The 16,263-nt window shown below is 41.3% G+C and overlaps 1 protein-coding gene across 1 annotated transcript in view; it reads left to right on the top strand.

Moving 5' to 3' along the window:
* The first annotated feature begins 3,099 nt into the window (after positions 1 to 3,099).
* Positions 3,100 to 16,263, top strand: part of LPCAT2 (lysophosphatidylcholine acyltransferase 2) — a 49,766-nt gene continuing 36,602 nt past the window's right edge. Inside the window, exons 1-3 of the mRNA XM_019535698.1 lie at positions 3,100 to 3,260; positions 12,859 to 12,998; positions 14,881 to 15,098. Coding sequence (XP_019391243.1) covers positions 3,153 to 3,260; positions 12,859 to 12,998; positions 14,881 to 15,098 — 466 coding nt within the window. The 5' untranslated portion in view covers positions 3,100 to 3,152. The remainder of the gene's footprint in view (positions 3,261 to 12,858; positions 12,999 to 14,880; positions 15,099 to 16,263) is intronic.

Raw genomic sequence — 16,263 nt, 5'->3', positions numbered from 1 at the left:
AATCTTGTAATAGCACTACAGCTGAATGTATAACAGATGTCACAGCCATGAATGCAATACCAAATGAAATAAAGGAGCAAAAGGTGATAGATACTGCCTGGGGGTGTTACAAAGAAAAATCTTGAAGTAGGAATTATGCCATATTTCTTGTTTAATCCACACACAGTTACATTTATTTTAGATGTAAATTATGTTTTATTCTAAGCTATGTTTATTTTTCAAATGTCAGTGGGAAGCCCAGAGATAACTGTGGTGGGATGGTGAAAAGAATCAGCTAACAGGAAAATCTTAGAAATCCCTAGGTTCCCATACAACTGGGTATGGCTGCCTCTGCAGAGCTGAAGACAGGATTTGGCAGAAGTCCTAATTAGCCCCCTTAATAGGGCTTTGCATTTGGAGACAAAGATGAATGCTATTAATAATAACTTAACAGCTACAAATGTATAAATCCCCTTGACATTGCTTCCAAGTAGAAAAGGTTTTGTTCTTTCCCAAAAGAGTAAGTGAATTAAAAAAAGATGGTGATTTGTTACTCATTAGTACTATTTAAAGGTCCAGACAAAGTTAGTGGGGGTCCATTGTATGAGAGCCTATCTGAATACTTACAACCAAGGTTGACATTGAGTGAGAAGGAAACTAGTGCCGCAGAGAGGTGACATAACTCACCCAAAGTGGTACAGTAGGTCAGTGGCAGAGCAAAATAAATAAACAAAGCAGTCCAATGTCCTGATCAGATCTCAATGCTTCTTATGGGGCACTGAAACACTTGGTTCTTTTTCTAAACAATTTGATTGGTAAACTATGTATTCCCCTGCTAACAAAGGAAAAATCCTTGCAGAGCATCTAATGAAAGTCTTTGACAGGAGCATGGATGAATGACTCAGACAAAGAATAAAGGTACGTAAAATACTTTTTGTAATAATGATGGGCTTACTGAATGAAGAGGCCTGTTGATCCTTCCTGTGGAAGGAAATGACCTTGTTATAAACAGAGAGGGAAGAGATGTTGCAGAAAAGATGTATGGATGGGCAGAAACATTAAGGTGGCTTAAAAATAAGCTGCAGTAGAAACTATTAATGGTGATAGCAGAGATGGGTGGGAAGACATAGAAGAGAAAGATGGGGGAAAGAATTTTCTATATAAGGTATGGTCACTTAAGTAATTGGGATCTACATTAAATGATGAAAGCAACTGTGAAGAGGAGATAAGAGAAAATGTTGACCTGTATATGCAGTTCTCATAACTTTAAAACTACAGTTCCAATGAATTTGCCAGTACATTTTATAGGCTATTTATTTGTAGCATATACATAAGAAAATTTCTATTACAACTGTCTCCACACAGTCATTTTAGAAGGGTAGGAACAGTGTCTTCTAATTCCTAAAATGATAAAATATATTACAGAAAATAATCTTAAGAAATATAAAGCCCTGTTTCTCTGTACAAAAATTCTGCCTTACACGTGATTTTCTCTCTCCTTTCAATAATTCTAAAATGTTGCTTAAAGGGGAGAAATGTTGAAATCAATATGTAAATATGCAAAGGTATGTCTACACGTGCTGTTAATGCTATAAAGGTTTACTGCGTAGTAAGCCTTCCCTGGGAGCATGTCTATATATGCTTCCTATTGGAAACAAATCCACAGGGTGAGTGGGGATTTCTTTGAGCAGACAGGGGCTGGCTGGGAGCTGTCTTGCTTCTGGATGGCCCAGGAAATCCTTGTCCAGCAGAGGGGGAAGATACCTAGTTGGAAGCTGTCCCAGAAGCGGGACAGCTTTTGGCCAGCCCCTGGCTGCACAGGGAAGTCCTGCTGGGCATTGGGCTTGTTTCCACGTGCACGGGCTAGGGAGATACAAGGTGCATCACTGCTACTTGTTTCTGGGGAACCAAACATCTGTGCTCAACTAGATATAGCCATTGGGAGCAGAGCACATGTAGACATGCTTCAAGGGAAGGCTTACTGTGCTGTAGTTTAACGGCAATAAGCCTTTATAACATTCCTAGCATGTGTAAATGCTCTCACACACATACAAACTGAGATAAAGATGCTAAAATTGATGCAAGATGTTTTGCTCAGAGATCAAAAAAGACATAAGAAAAATTGCTGGGGGGAGGAACATTGTTAAAAAAGCCAGAAAACCAGACCAAGATAGATATGGTATATGCTCTGCACTGGACAAGTAAATACAGCGAGAGGAGACAGGACAGTCCAAAAGAAGATGAAAAGAGAAAGACTGAGGTGAAAATCCAAAAATGTAGTCAGGAAAGAATGAATGAACAGTTGATAGTGTAGCATGAAGCTCCAAAATAGGGTTCCTCAAAGTGAGGCTGAAATCACACATGAGGTCAGAAAGGGAACCAGTGTTATTAATTTTGAAGGCAAAGGAAGTTACAGCAACACTCAGCCATAAACACTGGGTAAAGGATAACCTTAAAAGGATCCCTGCTCAAAAGTACCTCCCCCTCACACAGCCTGTTCAGCACCAAGTAGACATTTATCTCCTACATCTCCTAATAACCACATAGTGTCTTGAAAGCACATTACAAAATATACCATTTATTTTATGCCCATTTTTATCCTAGGTGCACACACAGTGAAGATGGTGAAATATGAAGGAACAAAAATGACATAATTTAAAAACCAGCTGCATGGATATTAAGGGAATAGACCAACTGGGCATATCACTTCTAAGAAATTCTTTGCCATTGTAGGGGCTCAAGGCATTAGCAGTGTTCAGTCTCCTACCTTGTCCCTGATGAGGAGTGTTTGATGGCTTGTGAACTACAGCTGGCGTGGGCTGGGGACGGGGCAATACTTAAATGATTGCTCTTGGGGGCTCTTTTGGACTGAATATGTGTTACCTAGTCAAGTGCAATTGCAGGGACTGAACTGGTGGTCCCTTCTAGTCTATCGTCCTAAATGACTCATGCCAGTCTTTTTTCCTTTTCAGTCGGTGGTGCCCGGGAAGACTGTTCGCCCTAGCCTAGCGGCTGGGGGACAGGGACAGGGCGGGCAGCGCCGCCGGCCCGAGGGCAGGCTCAGCGCAGGGGCGGCCCGCGGCCGGCTCATGCGCACTGGCGGGGGGATGACTCTGTGCACCGAGGCGGCGGCCGCAGCAGCGGCTGGGAAGGAAGCGGCGGCGGGCGCGGGCATGGCGCAGCGGGTCTTCATCCTGCCCAGGCAGCAATCCCTCTACCCGCCCAGCGTCCTCAACCCCTTTGTGCACCGGCAGCGTCTGAGTGCGGGAGACAAAGCGCGGGTAAGGTTGGCAGCCGCCGCGTGCGCGTCTCCAGGGATGGGGCGGGGGATCCCAGCAGTATCTGGGCCCCCGGTGAGGTCAGACTCGGCCCTTAGTGTGGGCCCCAGCTTGTCATTAGATCCCGTAGCAGCACCGGGGCTCTCCAGGAAGAGCCTTTTTCACAGCCAGAGGAAACTGCCCGTCTTTCCTGGGAAAGGAAACGGAGGGTGCGTTTCTGCTGCCAGCGCCGCATCCTTCCTCCTGCCCGGCGTCAGTGCAGCTCTTCCCGGGCCAACGTGAACAGGGCACTTCTGAGTCAAAGCTGAGACGGGCAGAAACGGGTCATTGTCCTGCTCCTGCGGAGTGTTTCAGACCGGGCCATGTACCGATCCATCCTGCCATGGCGGCTACAGGTGCCTGACTGCACCGGCACAACCTGCTCCCTTGACTTCAGCTTGCAGCTCAGGGGAGTAAATTGTTGGCGTTCCTACGTGTTTGCAGTGTCAGGGCTAAGGTGATCTTTATAAAGCAGGAAAAATTTATTTACCCCACGACTTGAGGATTTTCAGCACCTTGGGATGCTGGGACATCAAGAAAAATGATACCTCGATTTCACAAGAACTCAAGTTAAACACTACCTTTTTAATTAATTCTTATTTATCTTTTTGAGACTTAACTATTTGGGGGTTTTTTGCTTCTTGCTTCCATTAGTTTGGACAATAGAGATGCCAGCTTCACTTTGTCACTAATGCATTTCATTTACTTACTCAACTGAAATAACAAAAATCCAGCGTAAGAAGCCTGGAAGCACTGCAGGTGGGTAGGGTAGATGGCAGACATTCCTTTCAATCATATCAAGGCCTTTTTTAAAAGAAGGCAAACTTTTTCTAAGCTTAGAGTTGAAAAAGAAATCTTATTTATAAATTCTAGACTATGAGCCAAATTTGTCTTGACCTTTTCTCAGTAACGATAATCAACACAGCATGAATTAACGAATTAATCAGCTCCTGTTTTCTGCTGATACTTTAATATTTGGGATCGGGGTGCAATTGAATTTGGAGAGGTTCTGTACCAAGTGCTATTAAATACTAAGTAACGAACAAACAGCATGGAGAAAATGAGAGACACTTACATGATAACTTGGGATCTTATTTACTTTTTGTGCATTATTGATGATTTCAAATTCATCTTAAATACAAACAGAATCTGCCCACGTGGTCTGCAACATACCCTGGGCATCTTCTTAACAAGCAAGCTTTCTATGATAGCAGATTCTGATACAGGAGAAAATCCTACTGTTTTAAATCATGGTCTACTACAATCATCACTGCTCTCAGTTGAAAGATTTTTTGAGGGATTGTACACTGGCAGACTTTACGGCCATGGTCCTGCAAAAGGCAGCATATGGTGAGCCTGATGCTCACCTGCAGTCTGCCGGGCTTCGCGTGAATGCGTGATTCTGTTTTATATGCTGTCCCTGCCAAGAAAGAGATCAAAGCCAAAAGCCAGAGTCAGTGGAATTTGAGTCAGTCTACTTCTCAGGCAGATTGTTTTGGTCTTCTGCCATTATTCAGCAGTCTTCTCTGTTTGGATCATGAAGGAGACTAAAATGTTGTCATTTTAGCTTCGGATTTCTCTAGTTCCTTTTTAGTTGGATGGGATACTTCCCTATGCCTCTAAACTTGGGGGTGTGTTTTTTTTATCTTCCTGGTTTACAAAACTTATGATGAATTTCAATATTTTCTTGCAGTATTTAAGCCCAAAGGTTGTACCAGAATGCCAATACAGGGAACCAGAAAGTTGAAATAGACCAGTCTACTTTCATTTTTGGAGCTGTGACCTGCAAACATGTGACGTTTCTCTTACAGTTCTTGTACTGTTAGTGAAATAATTTTATTAAAAAGAATAGACTTTAATAATAAATAACTCATTAAAGAAAATGAATAGATATTTGCCTTGCATCCATCAATATATCCAGTCATACCTGGAGCAAATTGGCCTGGTCAAATGCCACAAAGAGAACAAACTTTAGATACTCAGTTGTCTCTGCCCTAACCATCAACTATTTTAGTTGTCTCTCTCACACACATGATGTTAGTAGTTAAGGAAATCATACTTATTTGTGATATTTTAATATAAAAACCTAGCATGTCTCCATTTAATATGTCTGTGCATTATACAGACATAAGAGATGTGTTGTTAGGGCGGCTATCATAAAGGATGTTTTGGTTTTCTGCTGCTCTCTCCTCTATTGATATGAAAGTGGACTCCTTTACGTTCTCTATTTTTTCTCTTCAAGAACTTCAAGAGAAAAATAGAGGACATGAAGGCGTCTGGTTTCGTATCAATAGAGGACAACTGGACTGTCCTCTATGATGGCCACCCTATGTTTTGTACTAAAGTAGTTCAGCACCTCAAGAGGATAGTAATTCCTATTCTGGTTCTAACTAGACTGCATTAGGCTGAAGTCTTACCGAGACAGTCTACCCCTGGTATCTTATAATCAAATATAACATGGAGATAATGAGTAAGGATGATAAAGGAAGTCAAAAATATTAAAATAATTTTAATTAACTAATATTCAAGCATTACATAACTGCTCCCAAAATCTTACTCAGTTGAATCACTGAACTGATGGAAATCGTTGCCTAAGCCCCTGGGCTTGCTGAAGTTCTAAATCAGCTTTTGACAACATCAACTCTTTCTGCAGATGGGGGTTATTCAGCACATCTAGTTCTGTTTACTCAAGGTTGAGATTCCAATTGAGTGCCAAAAAAGCTGAAAAACCTGTTTTCCTCTTCTGATCTATGAATACGAGTTGTGAAATGACAAGATCTATTAGTTTAAAAATATTTATAGGACATGGTGACCAGAAAAATGTGCTAACTGTTGAATAATCAAATCTGTTAGTAGTAAAATAACTGATTTACAAATTTTGATAAGGGAAAATTATGTACTCATCACCTTTTAAGTTATAAAGTCTATCTAATGAATGAAAACAAGTTTTAAAGCTATTTTTGCCAAAGTTTATTTTATTTCAATCTTCACTAAGATAAAGCTTGACATTAAATAAATGATTAATTTACTTTGGGTTTAAAAAAGGAAAATATGGTAAATGACACTTCTAAAATAAAAAAGTTGAGAATGGTAAGAATTTGAATAAATGAATATTTAGCTATAGTGTATGATAGCATATTCTTCAGGTTGAAAATACTGATGTGCAACTGCATGTAAATTTATGATAAATTTGTTTTAGTGGTTATTCGCCAAGGAGAATCACCTTTTCTTTATGAAAATGACTGAAAAGTACAAATGCAACTAATTTAAAATTGATCATTTGAATAAAGGTTTCCCACTTTTGGTGTAAAACATGATAAAAACAAATTGATGTAAGTTACTTGTATTTAAAGCAGTCCATCCTGACCGCACACAAGTTGATTGATATCTGTAGCTATATCTTTTTGTTTCTAGGAATTCTAACATGAGAAGTGCATCTTGAGGACATGATAGCATCCTAGATTAATTCAGAACGGGTGTTCCATGTATAAGTCTCTATCTTGGTTTACATAGTAGAGAATTAATTCAGTAAATCCAGAGCTAAAAGCTGCTGTCTATTGAGCTACAGACTAACAGACTCACCTGCTGTAAATTGGGCACAAATGGGAATGCAACAAACAAATGGGAATGCAACAAACAGTGACAGTGGGTCATGTGTCTATATAAGGGTTAGTGGGCATGTATACTTGTTCATTAACGTGCTTTTCCTAATGCACATTAAATTTATTACCTCTAATGTAATAAATTAAGTGGTGGTGGGGGTGCTTTAACTAAATCTCATTAGATGCACATTAGATAAACTATAGTTAAAGTGCCCCTGCCACCATTTTTCAGCACAGAAACACTGATACATGAGATGCTCCAGGTGCTCTAATTAAAGTGCCTCTCCCCCACTTGTGGAGCACGTATATAAATGCCTAGTTCTGGGTCTTGGTAGTAATCAAGCTCTACTTGCACTTGGCTTGAATTACTGAAGGTAAAATTGAAAGTCTTGTGCATTTGTCTGTTGTAAAGATAAAAGAATGAAGTAGCAAAAAAAGAGACTTCAGAGACTTTTGGCTAAATATATTTTTAGGCACATGTGCAGGTTATACTGATGCCGGGTATGTGCTTTCTGGGTGACTGTATAACAAAGTTGAATCAATTTGTGCTATATCAGCTGCACTGTAGGATATGGAAGGACAGAAGACTTGAGGGCACAACATAGGTTAGGCACAATTAAGTGTAAAGGGAAAGAGAGAGATTTAAAGTTTCCTAGACCCCATATATACTGCTATGTATGAATATTGTATTATATGGTGTGTAGAATATCTTGTGTGCCTTTTGACTTGTCTTCAGCTAATAATATTTATTTACAGGCTAATCATTCACATGTTGAATGTCAGCCTGTAGAAGATAGAAGGTTTCCTTAGACCACATGTTTCTGACTTTAAATATAAAACCTTTTAATAAGGCTGTGGACCATGGTGTTCCTTCCTAGCTATAGCTTCATTATATTGAAATAACAGCCAAGTAATAAGGAATGTGTTCTTTGAGGAAACAGTGACCATTTTTGGCCCCCAAATGCAAAGTTTTTCAGGCAGGAACTTTAATACTTGATTCACCACATCCATACAGGTGGCGAGGGCTCTTCCTGAGCATCTACAAAGGTAACTTGTTGTCATCCTTCATAGCTCTTCTTCAGACTTCTCACTGCTGTGAGGCTCACAAATTCTGTGCATTTTTATTGTGCTTCCTCTTGTGCTCTGGGGCACACATTCATACTGTGGCACAAGAGCTTTTGCGAGCTCATTTGGCTAGGTGTCTGTGGTTCAGGAACTAGCACAACGCAACCACAATTCCTGACTACAGTCTATGAGCTGCAAAAAAGGGTAAATATACTTTTCAATACTGAAGAAATGGTGACACAGGTGAGAGAGACACGAGGAAAATTATTGCCAATATAGTATATGGAGTAATGGATGAATGGTGCTTAAATCCTTTTTATATCCACAGTGCCCTGTAATTATTAGTTCATTTGAATGAGAGAAAAGATGCAATATAATATAATTTGTTGTTAATCAAGCGGTGCAGTTTGGAAACTACTTTCCAGAAGTTTTTTCTTGTTTGGACCCTTGCTTTTACTGAACAGCAAGTAGCCATTTGTAAAGATTAGGTTAGGTGGTCTGTCTCCAAGGGAGGAACACTGTTCTTTGCTACAGATTAAAAAAATTAAAAATAAAAAAGCTTACAGGATGGAGACAGTGCCGCATTCTAGCATTAAATATATAAAAAAATTGCTTGGCCCCTATAAGGCACTTGCTGCAGTGTAACTTTCTAATTCTGTACAGCTTTTTAAAATGGAGGTAAGGGAGGTGTTCCCCAAAATGGATTCTAGTTAAAAGTTGAGGATCACTACAGCATTATTTCAAAACTCAAACCAATGAATTAAACCCATCTTGCATTGTGATTAGTTAGGTCAGTAGCTGATCAATTAATACCAGCAGCCTTTAGGATACTTCTTCAAGATTTTAGATGGGTTCACTGTGTAAATACAGCATGTCTTGTTAACAGCAACACAAAAATCATCCATTGCCAATAAAGGTACACCAATAGACTGAGGCCACTGATAAAAGAAAAATTAACATTATTGGCTATCGGACATTTTTGGTTAGTGTAGCAGATTAATGTACTGATACATATGCCTTCCAGGCAGGGCTCCCAGACACAATGTGCATGCGTGCAGCCACATGCATGCACCAGCCAGGAATGCAGACAGCATCTTGCAGGTAAGTCTGTAGAAGAAAAGGGGTGTGGGGGAGGGAAAGGGCGTGGGGGTGGGGAGAGATCAAGGTTCCCAAGGTGAGGGAGGGAGTGGGGCTGGGGCAGAGTGATGAATGGGATCCTGGGGGAATGGGATGGAGCCCATGGGCAATTTGTCCAGGGGATCAGCATCCTGGCACTTAAAAATGGCAGCCGGGGTGCTTGAACTAAAGATCATCAAAAGAGCTTTAATTCAAACTCTACCAACACCATTTTTAAGCACCAGGATGCTTTTAACCAGAGTGGGGCAGAGGCAGGCTTCCCACTGTGGGCTCAGGGCTTTTCACCCTGCTGCTTTTGCTCTGGGAGTTGCATCCTGGTTGTACAGTGCCTCTTGCATATGTAGCAGCTGGAGGCACTGCTTGCTGCTGCCACTGCCGCCATTTGATGAGCTTGATTTCAAGTGCCACCCTGCCATCTTTAAGTGCTGGGATGATGATCCCCTGGACTAGCTGCCTGCAGCTCCGTTCCACTCCTTGCTCTGGACCTGGAGTCCCATTCACCACCCAGCCCCTACCCCTACCCCTACGCCCTGTCTCGCTGTGGGGACCTCAAGCTGTCCTTCCCCTCCACAGACTTACTTGCAAGGCACTGCTTTTCACACTGCTCAGCTGCATTCCTGTAAGGCAGTTACCAGATTGGTATTGGTTGATATGCCTGGTGAATAATCAGCGTCAGCCAAGGAAATCTTTATTGGTGCACCTCTAATTGCTAAGCACCTGGAGGAGAAGGTGACTAGGAATTAGGGTGGCCATCATAGAGGACATTCCTGTTTTCTGCTACTCTGTCCTCTATTGATATGAAACCTGACACCTTTTACGTCCTCTTATTTTTCTCTTCAAGAGGAAAATAGAGGACATAAAGGCGTCCAGTTTCGTATCAATAGAGGACAACTGGACTGTCCTCTATGATGGCCACCTTATTAGGAATAGTCAGCATAGATTCACCAATGGAAAGTCATGCTTAACCAACTTGATTTCCTTCTGTTATGAGATGACTGGCTCTATGGATATGGAGAGAGTAGTGGACATAATATACCTTGACTTTAGCAAGGCTTTTGATATGGTCTCCCACGACATTCTTGTAAGTAAGCTAGGAAAGTACAGGTTGGATAGATGGACTGTAAGGTGGATAAAAAACTGGCTGGATTTTCAGGCTGAAAGGGTAGTAATCAATGGCTCAATGTCTAATTAGGAGCCAGTATTAAGTGGAAGGTGCCAGGGGTTGGTTCTAGGACTGGTTTTGTTCAATATCTTCATCAACAACCTGGAAGATGGGATGCAGTGCACCCCCAGCAAGTTTGTAGATGATATCAAGCTGGGGAGAATAGTAGATATGCTGGAGGGTAGGGCTAGGATTCAGAGAGACCTCAACGGATTGGAAGATTGAACCAAAAGAAATCTCATGGGATTCATGGGATTCTATCCTAAGTGCAAAATCATGCACTTAGGATAGAACAATCCTGTGTGCTGGTACAGATTGTGGGGGAGAGGTTGGGGGCAGCAACTCTGCAGAAAAGGACCTGGGGGTTACAATGGACAATAAGGTGAATATGAGCCAACTGTGTGCCCTTTTTATCAAGAAGGGTAATGGCATACTGGGCTGCATTAGTAGGAACGTTGCTAGCAGATTTAGGGAAGTGATTAGTCCCCTCTACTCAGCAGTGGCAAGGCCACATCTGGACCACTGTGTCCCCTCTATTTGGCACTGGTGAGGCCACATCTGGAGTATTGTGTTCAGTTTTGGGCCTCCTACTACAGAAAGAAAGGATGTGGACAAATTGGAGAGAGTCCAGAAGAAGGCAATGAAAAAGGTTAGGGGGCTGGGGCACATGATTTATGGGGAGAAGCTGAGGGAGATGGGCTTATTTAGTTAGTCTGGACAGGAGATAATTGAGAGGGAATATAATAGCAACCTTCAACTACCTGAAGGGGGCTTCCGAAGAGGATGCAGCTAAACTGTTCTCTGGTGGCACATGACAGAACAAGGAGCAATGGCTGCAGCAAGGGAAGTTTGGTTAGTTATTAGGAAAATCTTTTTAACTAGAAGAGTAATAAAACACTGGAACAGGTAGGTTACCCAGAGAGGTTGTGGAATCTCCGTTCTTGGAGGTTTTTAAGACCCAACTAGACAAAGCCCTGGCTGAGATTATCTAGTTGACAATGGTCCTGCGTTGAGCAGGGGATTGGATTAGATGACCTCCTGAGGTCCCTTCCAAACCTAATTTTCTATGATTCTGTGAAAAAGGATATTGTTATACTGTGATAAATTATTTGCAGTAGAGTTCACATAATTTGCCCCACCACTTAACATTTATTTTTTTCTGTTAATGTGTGACCACATCTAACCTTGCAAAGTACTATGTATGTGAGTGAGTGGGTGAGAGTTGATTTCCACTTCTCTCTCTCTCTCTCTCTCACACACACACTTTATTATGCTACTGGATGAATGGTTTTAGGACCATTTTTAAATGGGTGGAAGAGGCCATCTGTGTTTTTCTAGGATATTTATAATGTATTTTCTTAACAAGTTTGAGAGAGTTCAGGGCAGAGTCCAAGAAAAATTTGACAATGAGAAGTTAGTTTTGTGAGTATTGTGGTGTATAAATATTGAGTCTCCTTATTAACTGGTTTCCTGTGTATAATGACACGTTGTCCTCTCTTTTTTCAATAGCTCTTCCACTTCAGTTTATCTTAGTTGCTTGTACACTGAATTTTAGCATGTTGATGACAATTTTTTCAAACTTTAAGAAAAATGAAGTTGTTGTTCTGAAGAATTCAAAGATACTTGTGTGAGATTTTCAAAGATGATGAGACAATATTGATTGCATTGTCACCATTCTTAAGCCAAATTAATCTATGTTTTAATATTTTTAAGACTTTGCTTGTGAAAGATTCCAGAGTAACCCTAGGGACTGAAGACCTTTAGGAACAGATTATTTTCCATCTATTATGTTCCGAAGTCCATTTAGACACCTAAGTCTGATTCTCTTCCACCCTGTTCACATCCCTGGAAATCATCAATGCATGTACTTCTGTAATACCCAGTCATCTTGTCATTAAGACTGAGGAAAAAAAATCAGGATCCATTGTTTTTCAGATATTAGAGCAGGGTGGAATGTAATTGCACTTAGGCACCTAAGTCCTTTACAAGCCTAATAGATGGAATAGAATTTGGTCCTTGTTTATACAACAGGTACAGTCTAGACATCACTAGTGAACAAGTCCTCTTGCACAGTGCCTCATCTCCAAGTTGGCAGGACCATCTTAAATGGAATCATGGCCTATTTGGTTCTTGGTGTTTCTGATTAGATTGAAACTGCAAAATAAACCTGTTCACAGCAAGGTTTGTGGTGTGGATATTTGCTCGCTAGAAAATAATATAAATAGAAAATCATGGGGGCATTGACTGGTAGCAACCTTTTATTATTAGTCTTAGGCTGGGTATGATTTCTCCCCTAAAAGTGAGTGTCATGTGGCATTTCATTCCTATTAGGATCCAGGAATCTGAATTTTTAGTGCAGCACTTGTCCAAGCACTGAGTATGAAATGCTCCACAAGAAGGGGTGGGAAGTATTCCCTTCCATTTATGTAAGCACCATGTCTTGTTAGAAACCCATAATGCATTTCTGATTTTTCTTTTTTATTGCATAGTACTGACATTAGTAATTTAAAGTACACACTATATAATTGACAGATCAATTTTCAAAGGAATTCTGATACATTTTCGTCATGCTTTTTTTTTCTTTCTTTCTTTACAGATGATCTTTTTGGGAATTATTCTGCTACCACTGCGGATCATATGCATTGCGATAATTTTGCTTCTAACATGGCCTTTTGCAGCAATTGCAACTTATTCCCAGCCTCCAGGAGGGTCTGCACCACTTAAGGGATGGAAGAGGTAAAACATTACTATTAAGTTTCTGGTAAATTTTATCACAATATTCAAAAGCTTCTCCCTTTGGTAATTCTTCCATTCAGGACTGGAGTATTGTGTGTACTGTTTTGGGTACGGCACTTCAAGAAAGATGTAAAAAAATTGCGGGGATGGGGGATGAGTCTGATGGAGAGCATCAAAAATCAGAGGCCTAGGAAACATGACTTCAAAGGCATCTGACCATGTTGTCATGCCTCTTTTTCTAGGGGTTGCAGCTGCACAGATTAGCTTCTAGTTGTGACTGTGCCACTGCTTTTTTTCCCACCTCCCCCTACTCAACGCCTGGGACAACTGGCGCTGTCACCTACCCTAGTTATGCTTCTGTAAGGAAAGGTTGAAAGCATTGGGATTGCAGAGTGTGCAGAAGGGAAGACAGAGGTGGGATTTGATACTGGTTTTCAATACCTGAAGGGTGTTTTTAAAGAGAAAGGTGATAAAATATCCTTTGTGGCTGCAAAGTACAGGCCAAGAAGTAATGGTCTTAAACTGCAGCAAGGGAAATTTAGTTTGGATATTGAAAATAATTTTTAACTGGTTAAACACAGGAGCAGGCTACCTACAGAGACTGCAGGTTAGATTAAACACTTGGATGAGGTAGTTGAGACTGAGATCATCCTGCTTTGAGCAGGGTGTTGGATCTGATGACCTGCTGAGGTCTTTTCCAGCCCTATTTTTCTGTGATGCTTTGATGCTAACTCCAAACGTAAATAGTTTTGTTTCTCTTTTCCTTGCATTCTTTTTGAAAATTATCTTTAGTTATTTATAATATCAAAGAAATATTTCAAATGTATTGTGGGGAGTGTCTGCTTCACATGTTTGAAACAAAATTAACGAGATTTCTGCAGTCTTGCAAATATAAGAAACTTTATCTATGGGGACAGACCAAGTTGATGTGTCCTTTTAAACGCGATTCAACAAACACCTCGTTAAACTGGTTTAGTTAAGAAGATAACTACAGTAAAAGCTGTGTTAACCAGTATTCTAGTAGTTGGAATACTGTATTAACTAGAATTTCTGGCCAGCCATCAAGATGCCTGGAGGAGAAAGCTTGCACGTGGCAACTGCTACCACCACCTGCTCTGTGTGGCTGCCGCCACCTCCCCCACCCCCTCCTGCCTCACACGCAGCCACTGCTATCCTCCATTGCTCATGAAGAACAGTTCACAAATAGCCTTGAACTTCTGAGAATGATGGTGACAGAAATATATATATAAATATATATAAGTGCTGTGTTCATGTAACGCACACATCTTGAGAAGCAGGATTTAGTTGGTAATATTTGTTGTTACCACTACAACATTACTATAAAAATAGCTGTAGCAACTGTAGCAAGTTGAAGTTTGCAATTCCAAGCACTGTTTCATAGCTGTGTCCATTACAGTGAGAGATTCTTGGTTTAGTCCCTGGTCTTTCAGTCCTTGGATGCATTCCAGGTTCTTCCTCCTTCTGCAACTGAGTAACACTAGAGAGTGAAAACCAACAGGAAGTGAATTGCAGCAAGATCAGGAAATAGGTCAGAATTCCTGGGTAGAGGAACCTTATCTCTTTCCATCCTAACTGGGGGTTCTTTATTAAATCTGATTGTTTAAAAATATAGGATTGAAGTTGTTTTGGTGACTACTTTTGATTCAAACTGGAATTCATAATTACTGTTTACAGTACAAAAAGACACTAAAGTCTGTTTCTTTCTAACTCGTGCTGCTTATGTCAGGGTCCTCTACTGTACAACCAAAGAAACCCTTTTCTTATGATTTTATTTTAGTTTTAACAGTGTGAAGAAAACAATGTCCTTGGTGACTAAGGAAGGTAATGAACTTATATATGCTGTTGCTTTTTCCGTTTAAAGGAGAATGATTCAAATCGTCCTCAAGGGCCTAGGACGTTCCATGTTCTTTCTGATGGGCTTCCAAGTTACAGTGAAGGGGAAAGTAGCAAGTCCATTGGAGGCCCCCATCTTTGCTGTAGCTCCACACTCAAGCTTCTTTGATGGGATAGTCTGTGTCTTGGCTGGCTTGCCTTCAATGGTATCCAGACCTGAGAACCTGGCGGCCCCAATCTTTGGCAGTAAGTAAAGTGGTATCATTGACATGAGATACAATTATCAAAGTCCTGCCACTGAGGAGTTCAAGTTTCATTTTCAAAAGTGACTGAGGGCCAGGTTTTTAAGTATTTAAAGCAGCAGTTCTCAACCTTTTGCACCTTACATCCCACCAACCATTTTGTCAAAAAACCCTGGTCCCACCATGATAAAAATAAAACCCTGCTGTCTGAGAGATCAGTTGAGTCATCTATTTGAAGTGCAAACAACTTTGATTTTTTTTTAAATTGGGCAGTGAGTTGAAGTTCCACCTATACAACTTTTGAATGCGTTGAGAAATACTGATTTAAAGCACCTAAGTGTCAAGAGAGACCTTGTAGTATCTATTACAACTGCTAGACATGAAATTCCATTTGAAAACAGTATGAATTAGGCACCTGACTTGCTTATGCACTTTTAAAATCCCAGGAAGTACCTACTTAAGATACCTTTGAAAGGACACACTTATATGTGTTAGTGTCTTTGAAAGTCAATAGAACATAGGCTCCCATGTCAATAAGTGAATCTTGTAGCAAGTTATTCCCACTGAATCACTTTTAAACCAGAAGTAATGTCTTCATTTGAATACATGATCAATTCATCTCATAAGTGACATAACAAGTAAAAGAATCAATTTGAAGCATCTGAATTGATTTGGAAAAGCTTCAGAAGAGGTTCCCAGCCATAGCTGGGGGGTGGGGGGACGTTACTTGGGAACGGGTAGTGGGGCACGGGATGTGGGCACAGCTGCTTGCCCAGCTGGGGTGGGGGTAGGATGTGAGTGCAGCTTGCTGTGGGTGGAAAGGGCAAGTGGCAGCAGGGCGTAGCCCCCACTCCCAGTGCTGCCATGCCCACATCAGCACTGGGAGCAGGGGCTATACCCTGATGCCGCCCGGACCAGGCTGTGCTTGCATCTGCCACCTGGGTAAGCAGCAGCACAGAGCCCCCGCAGCTCTCCCCACCAGGGCAGAGGCAGACACAGCTGGAAGAGCCACAGAAGAAGCCCCCATGGCTGCCCTGCCCAGCCTCATCCCCTGTCCAGCCCAGCCTCCTGGCACAAAAAAAAAGGCAGCCCTGCATTCACTGGTTCTGGCATCAGTGATTGGGGGCCTCTGAGGGCTCATGACAAAGCCGCCCCCATGCAGCATGGGG

Source organism: Crocodylus porosus, unplaced genomic scaffold, assembly GCF_001723895.1.
Source record: "Crocodylus porosus isolate Cpor-Errol unplaced genomic scaffold, CroPor_comp1, whole genome shotgun sequence".
Lineage (NCBI taxonomy): Eukaryota > Metazoa > Chordata > Crocodylia > Crocodylidae > Crocodylus > Crocodylus porosus.
The sequence above is the reverse complement of the archived record's forward strand: the minus strand, read 5'-3'. Positions and strand labels throughout refer to the sequence as shown.